The 9,999-nt window shown below is 38.4% G+C and overlaps 1 protein-coding gene across 1 annotated transcript in view; it reads left to right on the forward strand.

The window, feature by feature from the left end:
• PIEZO2 (piezo type mechanosensitive ion channel component 2) overlaps nucleotides 1-9,497 on the forward strand; it is a 298,797-nt gene extending 289,300 nt beyond the window's left edge. Inside the window, exons 48-52 of the mRNA XM_017819591.1 lie at nucleotides 656-828; nucleotides 2,576-2,692; nucleotides 4,607-4,686; nucleotides 6,052-6,235; nucleotides 7,140-9,497. Coding sequence (XP_017675080.1) covers nucleotides 656-828; nucleotides 2,576-2,692; nucleotides 4,607-4,686; nucleotides 6,052-6,235; nucleotides 7,140-7,392 — 807 coding nt within the window. The 3' untranslated portion in view covers nucleotides 7,393-9,497. The remainder of the gene's footprint in view (nucleotides 1-655; nucleotides 829-2,575; nucleotides 2,693-4,606; nucleotides 4,687-6,051; nucleotides 6,236-7,139) is intronic.
• Nucleotides 9,498-9,999: the final 502 nt, after the last annotated feature.

Below are 9,999 nucleotides of genomic sequence, written 5' to 3' on the forward strand. Positions count from 1 at the left end.
AAAAGAAAGTGTGCATGGGCTAGGAATATTTTGACATTAAAATGTCAAAACAACCATTTAAGCAAACTCTCAGTATTTCATGAAGCAATATGCATAAAGTTTTCACAAGTTTCTACAAGAAAAAGACTAGTAATTAGTAGAAACTGTTGCATTGCTAACATAACTGTCATTTGATCAGATATAGCTTTAAAAGAAGTGCTTGCTACTACCCCATTCAAGAATTAATAGGTTTTGATCTTAGATCCTACCAAATAGCCCATGTATGACTGCATTAATATTGTAACCTTGATCCATTTCAAAGTTACAAGTTTCAAGTTGCTTTATCCTTTGCAGACATCTTTCTACACAGAAAGATGCTCAACAGAAGACAGAGTAAAATTTTAACTCAAGTTTAAACACTCTACAGAGTTTACTTCCTGAACTTTCAGGCTTACTTTGGCCTTCATGGCCATCAAACAGCAAGGCCACTTTTGTTTTGCCTTCTTAGCTTGGGTATATCTAGAGCCCCAGTTGGTACCTGAGGAAGGCAATCAGTGCACACCCCTGCACTTACAGTTAATCAAACATTTACAGTTCTGTCTGACTGGGAGACATGCTTCTGTGTCTTGTGGATATCACTGCACTGAAATTTTATTTTCCTCTTCTGCACCTACAGGCTGCCTTGCAGTTTCTAGAGGGCTATGGAAAAGAAGATATAACTTTAGCAGATCTAGAAGGAAATTCAAATTCTTTATGGACCATCAGCCCTCCCAGTAGACAGAAAATGATACAAGGACTGCAGGATTTTTCATCTGAGTTCACTGTAGTTCTTTCGTGGACCATTCAGAGGTAATTAAAAAGGCTGTTTGCCAAGCATTTCCTCAGTAGAACAGTTCCATGCTGCATTTTTGGTTTAGTTTTTCAGCAAATTCTATTGTACTGCAGAGCAAAAAACTATAAGTTTGAGGGAGACAGAGAGAAGTCACTTTTGTTACTCAGGGAAACATTTGTTGCCTGCAGTTCTCAAAAATAGAGAAGTGGAGCCACTTCCAAGTAGATTCTTTAAAATGGCATGATAGAGTTTTCAATGGGACTTGAGGGAAAGGAAGAGTAAGAAAATTTTAGCCAGTTTTACATGGAGATGTTCAAATAAACTGCCCTAACAACAGTCTTGTTATCATTTATGGAAATTGAATACTCAGACCTAGTTAAGGCATAAAGCCTATGAGGAAATAGAAACAGAACTGCTTGGTCCTCTTTTTAAGGGAGTCTGGAATTGACAAACTATTTTTATATGCAAATAACGTAACAATGGCACAGATCCCTTTTGTTGAGACCTTTGCCTGTTTACTTGTGATTCCTTTGGCCTCAGTGAACTATACTTTACAATGAAGTTTTTGAAAGAAACAGCCTAAAAAATAAAGTCATTGCACACAGGCTAGACCACACCCAGTCACCAAGGTCATTTGTTCACTACTGTCTGCCAGCTGGGGTTCCTGTAGACTGCTGGATTAAACTGAAGTCATCACTTTGTGGAAATTAAGTTCCTTTGCAGCCCTGGTATCTACGTGTTTTGTTGGAAGTAGAAGCTGGATTGTTATAACAAAAGACTATGTACAAGAAGCAGGTCAGCTGAATCACTGTGGGAGCTCTGAACTTGCTGGGTCAGTCTTTCCACAGTCAAAAATAGTAATGAATCTGCACCCTTAATTTAACTTTATTTGACCCCTCTTATTTTCCTGGAAGCATTGAGTATTAGCTAGTGAATTACTCCACTCCATCATTTCTGAGCCTTATATTATTTTTTAATACTGCAACTCAGTTTGCCCATATGCTTTCATAACTACAAGCATTCATACACTAGTTGAAAGAGACCTTTTTCACCCTCAGATTATATCTTGTGGATTACATTGTGACCGTGAATAACTGAAAATGTTAAAGACTTACCACAGTGACCTTCTACTTAAACGCTGTCTTTCATCTAGGCAAGGAGACCACAAGCAGCAGTAAGATAAGCCTGTTGTGTCACACATTGTTTGCCTTTGCACAGCATCTGCTGGTAATGTTTCTGTGCAGTCCTCCCAGCCCCCAGCCTTACCCAGCTGCCGCACTTGGACCACAGGGCACGGCATAAGGCATTGTGCGAAAGCTGATCCTGCACCAGTCATGTTCTGCAGTTGGTGTGAAGCCTGAGGGGGAGGCATGGAGGTCCAATCAGTCTGTTAGACAAGTTTCTGCAGGGCTGAGGTGGTGTTTTGGGAAGCTGTAGCTGACTGCAACATCCTTAGCTGTCCTAACACTGAACGGTCCCATTACCTAAAGTGAGAGCAAAATTATACTAATGTGTCATTATTGTCCTGTATACAAAGGCATAGTCAGTTAGAAAAACAAAACCTTTAAGGCTGCTATATATCCTCTGTGAAAAAAACCCACACCATCTCAGGTACAGGTCGCATGATGCTGGCTTTATCAAAGACTAGGTTAGCCAGGGTCAGTGCTGACTAGTTAGACAACTAGCTCTTGCATTCAGCAAAAAGTGTTTAGGTTATGCTCGCATTGTAGGCTGACAGTGTGTCTTCCCTTTTACTTACAACAGAAATCTCACCCTTGGTGCCAAAGCTGAAATAGCGTCAGATAAACTTACCTTTAAACTACAAAACAAAACCAGAACAGATATTGCTACAATGATGTCTGGAGAGAAACTGGAAAAGGTGTAAGTTATTTTCTTTGCCTATTTATATGCAAACTTTCCCTTTTGAAGCCTGATTTCCTAAGAAGGTCAAGCTTGTGCAACTGTTTCATTTGTCTGCCCCCTCTAATAACAGAGGCCAACAGCACTGAAGTCAAATAATAGCAGTATTAAAGGTAAAAGCTTGCTTTCTATTATAAATGTAGGCTGAGAAGACCACAAACACTGGATCATCACCAACAAGCATGGTGAAGCTATTAGCAACTTTTCTTTGATTTACTGGATAAAAACAAGTTCACTGCAGTATATTTATAGTTCAACTTGCCTTTGCGTTACTTCCGTTGAACTTGATCTGAGGATGTTGTATTGAGGATTTTTTTGTTCTAAATAACCATCCAGACTGTATTTCACATTGTTATTTTTGAATAGTGTGAGATTGGCAAGGAAGTGTTAAGTCACTGCAGTCAAAGGGTAACATCTGCAGTCATTTCTGACATTAGATCTTTTCCTGTAATGGAAATTCACAAGGCATGGTCCTAATATGAATATTAAACATTATTCTATGGATATAGCCTTATAGCATTAACAGCAGTGGTGCCTCCTTCCAGACTGGAAAAGAGTCTGGCTCTTCCTCTTCCGCCTGCTCACTGGGGATTACTTTACAGCAGTAGTCTCTAAGTACTGCTAAGCCAGCACATCATCCCTGAAGACCACCTAATCTGATTTGTGGCTACCAGAGTTGAAAAGTTTAAAATGAGGCCAACTGGGATTGTGAAAAATCTGAGAGGTTCTTATCTGTTAGTAGGTAGGAATTAGATTTGGCTTTTCTATGCACAGCTCTTTTTCTGCACCTCCCCACACACTTGCACATCCAAACAGACTCCTGTTGCACATCTGATCATTGCATTTAAAAATATTTTATGCCTCTTTTACTTTTCTGCTGTATGAGGATGCAGGAATATTTCCTAAGGTGATGTACAGCCATGGAGGATAGATTTTTCTCATTTGTAGGAAGAGGTAATTTGTTTATAATTTTCCCTTTGTAGGAGGCAAACAGTGACATAGAAGATATACCTGCATTTGCCTGTCTTGCAAATATATTGCCTTAATATTGTTGATTTAAGCTTTTTTACCTGATCATAAAGGAAAAACAGTTGTTGCAGCTATTCAGCATGGAGCTTTCTGTTACCACCCCTACAGGGACAACTTAGCTGCTGAGCTCTTACCTTTTTTTTGGACCTGTTGGAGGCAAGTGTCACAGGACTTCCCTGAGAGCTCTGCTTCCCTAGAATTTTTCAGCCATTTGAGGAAAAAGTTAGGACAGAATATCTGCTTTTAATGAAATGTCTCTCCCTCTAGATGCTGATAATTTATTCTGACTTAAGATGATTTGATTTTGAGTCCAGTGGAAGAACTTTTACAAACATCTTTCTTTTTAAGTTTGAAATCCTCCTAAAAACTGTGAAAATATTTCCCGATTAAAGATTCTGGCAAAAATTCTCACTCTTTTCAGGTGTTACTATCGAAACATTTTGCAATTCTGAAGTAATAACTGTTCTCACCAAATATTTTTCTAGCTAAGTATTTTTCTAGCTTGTTTACTACTGCCTTTCTTTATGACATTATAGCTGACCATAAAAGCAGCTTTGTTAAAAAGGCAAACAAAATATAAAGCCTACATTCCTTGCAAACACGCATGCCTCAGGTGTGTGGAATTCATAGTGTATGAATGGTGACATTATGGATGGAGCTCCCTGCTGAAGTTCTGACAAAACATAGCCCATAAATCCAGCTAACTTTCAGATGTGACATCTGAACACTATAAAGTCATAGCTTGAGCCAAGAATTACTGGGAACTGCGTATAGCCCTGTTAGGTATTTCTAAATTAATTTAGACGTATAAAAATATGAAATATTTGCTTTCTCATTTTTTTTCAGAACATTGGAAGAAGTGTATCCATACTACATCAAGGCTCCTAGTGATTCTCTGGCAAAACCCATAAAGCAGCTATTGAAAGGTATGTGTCCAGACCATGAAAAACAGAATATGGTTGAAAGAAGTGCAACACAGCACCACACTTGTACATTCACTGAGATGTTACAAGGTGCCTCAGTCTGAAATGCACTTACAATGGTTTCTACTTGGTGCCCACAAGATTGAGGCAAGATAAGGTAATAGAGTATAAGACAGAAAATACATTTGGATGTACAGGTATACAATAGCTTTGTATTTAACAGTGAGGACTCTAAGGATGAAGTCCCTCTCCTTTCCTTCAATTCTGCTTTAGGAACTGTTTTCCTTTGTTTTGTGAGTGATCAGAAGTTTCACTTCTCTGCATCTCCCTAACACCTTACTATGAACAGTCAGTAGCATTGCATGTCTGCAAATGTAGCTCCTCAACTTAAATAATGACACTGCATAATTTTGATTTTTTTAAGCTGTTCCTTTCTTATTGGTGCAAAGAACCCAGTTTAGATAGATAAATCATTGAATTTCAGAGTCAGAATGCATACAGGTACTCACAGACAAACAGAATACATGAACACATGGGCACATAACACATGAAAAACCTGTTGGATTAGAAGAGTAGGAACAAGTCTTTATTGAAGAGCAATTTGCTCAACAAAGGTTAAATTTGGCGCTTGAGTATATTAGTAGTGTGAGTGCTAGTAGTAATAGTATGTAGGACATTACTATCAAGGTTCAGTGATTAGATTAATTGGGAAAAACTATTTTTGAGACTGAACCTCAAGTATCAATCTATGAGTAGCAATAAGTTACAAGTGCTTACGAGTCATTAGTCAGGTCCTTAATTTGACATTCTTCAGAAGGGCTTTAATGTATACACTACTAATGTACATTCAGGATGATCAGAGTTTGCCTCCTGTCTGTGTGATCAGTATCCATAAAACAGGATAGTATGCTTTTTTTGATATAAGGGAATAACATCTTTTATATCGAGACATAAATCATTTGCAGTGGTAGTTTGACATCTAGAAGCTGACCGCTATCCCTCAGGCTGAATGTCTTTCTTTAGGCCTGAAATGCACACATGATGAGTGTTACTGACATTTTGGACTGAAAATACCAAAATGATTTGACAGTTGTACAGAAGAAAATGTAGGTAACATGAAATATTTTATTTATTTAATGCAGATTCAGATGAGATTTGCAGAAGGAAAAACACAGAAGTCTAGGTTTTATAAATTTTATACTTTTGTACAGAAATAATGTAAAATGGGGTTTAGGAGAATTATAAAAAACTTTTGCTTTTACGTTGCTCAGTCATTTTCTTATGCAGATGTTTGAAGTATCTGTCTCGAAGTAGTTTGATTTCCACAATTCTTTGTGTATATATTTTAACACTTCTTTTTTTCAATAGACTGCAAATGGAAAAATATCACAGTTTCCCTGGTCAAAAACAATGAGTCTGGTGAGGGAGTTCGTGAGTGGTGGGTTTTGAATCAGCTTGGAAAAACATTCAAAACATCTGGAGATAGTCTTGAGCTCATCATATTCAGTGATAAAGTCAGTCCTCCAAGCCTTGGATTTTTGGCTGGTTATGGGTAAGAAGGAATCTTCACATAAAATTAAATAAAGTACATGAGGTAGAAGTAGAGGTGACTTTATTTGCTGATTTGGAGAGGTTAATTCTTTGTTGTTTTTGTGTTTGAATGTTACAACATTTTGAAAAGGAGTTTTGTGAGATTTTCGAGTTAATGTCTACTAATATTATCTATAGTAGGGTTAATATTCGTAAGGAATAGTATCACCTTGGTAACTGCTCTCCAGTGGGAATAAAAACAGAAGCACCCTTCACACCAATTTCCTATTGAAGTAAAAAAATTCAAAAGATGTCAGCTTAGCTGCAGGTCAGGTTCTGCCCAAATTCTCCCCAGTTTTGGCGACCTTCCCAATCTTGTAGCCAGGACCCTGAGTGTGAAATAGTTATGAAATACATCTCCACAGAGAGAGGAAGGAAGGAGACTGTGCATTCTCAGGAGATACATCCTTATGGTAAAATTTTGGAGAAATCCCCATAGGAGGATTATAAGGGGAGACAGGTAAATGTTAGTTTGTCACCAGTTACATATGTAATATGTAATTTTAATAAAAAATATTAAATATGAAACCTGACAGATTATTTGCCTTTAGCAGCCAGCTGTTGTCAGATTTCCCAAGTTGCAGGAGTCGTGGCTTCCAAGCTGTAGCAGACAGGACATGGGACCATCAGGAACTGGGGTTAAACTGTATAAGTCAGCAGCCCCAGCTGTTTATGTTTCCATATTTCTGTGATGTTTGAAAGACCTTACTTTCCTTCTTCCTGCAGCACAGCAAAAGCACAATCCTAATTAGAAGTTAATGTTCACCCAGCTCACAGACTACACTTAGACATGTAGATGAGCTTCCTCACACTTGGCTGACTCTTTTTCAAGGCATGATTTGAACTCTTCCTTTCTTTCTTTTCAGCATTATGGGACTATACGCCTCAGTTGTCCTGGTGATAGGAAAGTTTGTCCGTGAATTTTTCAGTGGGATCTCTCACTCCATCATGTTTGAGGAGCTACCCAATGTAGACCGAATCTTGAAGTTGTGTACTGACATTTTCTTAGTGCGAGAGACTGGAGAACTGGAACTAGAAGAAGACCTGTATGCCAAACTAATATTCCTGTATCGCTCACCAGAGACCATGATCAAGTGGACTAGGGAAAAAACTAATTGATCTCTTTGGTGTCACACTGCAAATCAAGTTGATTTAATCTGAATTTTAAAGGAAAAAGAAAAAAAAGCACAATATTCTCTTAAGAGCTAAGCCTTTTATAGTTGGGTAGCAATGATTTTTCACTGAAGGAATCCTGGAAGCTACGGCCTTAGGAATCCATGCTGCCTTTCGAATTAAGGATCAACAGTGAGGAAGTTTGAATGATTTGTTGGTTTTAATGTGCCACTCCTCTACAACCTGGGGACTGCTTTGTAATTTAATCAACAAAAAGTTTGCATCTTTGTCTGGCTAATTTAATTTTCCAGACGACCATTACAACTTAAAAAGAAATGAAGGGAGTGAATCCACAGATGACTCCAGTGTACCTTCTTAACCCTTTCTGGAGCCATACAGTTTGGATTGTGCAATATGCTGTTGTACATCACTGACTTTCAAGCTACAGTAATGGGACACTGACTAGCCTTCAGGACACCCAAGACCCAGGGCCACAGTGGGATCTGAAGACATTCTAGCCATACCCATTTGTAGAAAAGCAGAGGTTGTGATGTACAAAGGACACTGTGGACAAGCCTCTGTTAGCAAAAAGAAAACAAGCAACAATCTGTTTAAATGCCTTATTTTATTTGTACAGTCACAGGAGACATTTCCACCAAACATCAGTGACTTTTCTCAGGAAAAAAAAGCAACTGAAAACTTGACACTTTGTCAAGACTAACTAATGGCTAGAATAATTATGGTGAATTATTGGGGTGTTCTGCTGGGCCATTCTCTTCAAAGTTACTGCTTTCCATTAGATGAGAAAAGAAAGTGAATTCAATGACCTAATGAGCAACTTCATTTCTTATAACCCTTTAAAGACTGAATAATGTGTGCTTCTCTCTGCTTCTCATGACATGCTTTTTCCCATTTCAATGATGTAAGGCAACTGTTGTTTTGCTGTTAGCTGATATTCTTCTTCCAGTGTTTCAGGTATATGAAAATGTTTACATATTCCAAGTCACATTTTTACATCCGAGACGGGTTTTTTTTTTAGGTTCCCAAATATAGACATATGAGCTTGAAAAATGGCCTTTTTCGTAAATTGCTCTTCTTAGTGACACAAATGGCTCATTAGAGAACATTGTAGCATGAAAATTTACAATTGCAGTGTAGGTTTCATTCCATGTTAAAAATATATTGAGAAAAAAAAAATCACTGAGTGGGTAGGGTATGTTAAAAAGGTATACTGTGTAGTTTTGATTCAGTAATGACTTAAAATAAAGCACATGTTGCAAAGTCATTTTAGAAGTATTTTTTCCTCTGCCTTTTTACATGAAATGGGAAGAGTTTGACATTCTTCTAGCTCTGTGACAAATAAATCTCTTTCTTGTAGTTAGCTGCTATTTATTATATGAATGATTAGTTAATCACCAGAAAGAAACTAAAATTAACATAATTTGCTGGCACATTGTACTGCAGAACTTCATAAAACAGCACAACTAAATGAAGTTGAAACATACTCTGCTGAGTGCTTCCATGACAAATGCTGTCTCATCCATTCTATACTGTGAAAAGTAACATTTTGAGCACCTTGAAGTGCACAAAATAAAAATCGCTTCGTGATATTGTAACAATAAAATAATTTGGTGACTGGAACTCACTGGAAGACAACCAGATTTCCTCCAAAGTGTAATGGAAAGGTGCCTGCTCATACAGCCAGGCAGCATTTCCCCCCGGAGAGTTTTGCTCCATTTCTTCCATAGGTCCTGTGAATGAAAATCAAAATATAAAGGGCAGCCCTGACATGGCCTCCAGGGATGTTAAAACGTCCTTTATGCTTAGATGGATCCTCACCTGGGTGTTCAGTGATTTTAAGGAAAGCAACACTGGAAGGAGAAGTGTGAAGGGTGTAATGTATTTCTGAAGGTACCAGACAGCAGAACCACACTGGCCACAGTTGGTCCTGGCTCCCTTCCTGGTTCCTTCTCTTTAACGGGCACTTCCTTTCTGGTGAGAAAAAATATGTCTTTGGAATGAGCTGTAGTTCTTTGGGCTTTGCAGAAATGTGCTGCTCTTTCTTTCATGGATTGATCAACCTTTGAAAATAAAAGGATTCTTCTGTTGGGTTTTTTATTTATTTTTTTTTAAAAACAAACAACCTACAACAGGTGAGAAGTGTACTGCTGATTACAATCCTCTGACCAGCTATCCAGATAAAGTTGAACTGGGAGCCCACACTCTAGGTGGTCAGTACTGGGGCCAGTACCATCTAACATGTTTATTAACAACCTGGAGGACATAACAGAGTGCACTTTCAGCAAGTTTATTTCGCCAAACCTGGATCTGGGGAGGTTTTGGGATAACATGTCAGCTGCCCTCCTGGGACATGGGGTGGGCAGTTGCTACAGGGAGGGCAGGACTTCCTTTAAAGGCAGATCTCAGGATGCTGGAGAAATTATCTGCCAGGTACTTCACCAACTAAATGCAGCAAAGTCCTGCCTCTGAGACAAACTAACTCCTTGCAGCAATTCAGACTAGGTAGGTGGGTTGGGGACAGCTTTACAATAAAAAGAGCCAGTATCGGGGTGGGAATTGCATGGAATTCCACGTGTATGAGCAGTGTACTCT

Source organism: Lepidothrix coronata, unplaced genomic scaffold, assembly GCF_001604755.1.
Source record: "Lepidothrix coronata isolate B3197 unplaced genomic scaffold, Lepidothrix_coronata-1.0 Scaffold75, whole genome shotgun sequence".
Taxonomy (NCBI): domain Eukaryota; kingdom Metazoa; phylum Chordata; class Aves; order Passeriformes; family Pipridae; genus Lepidothrix; species Lepidothrix coronata.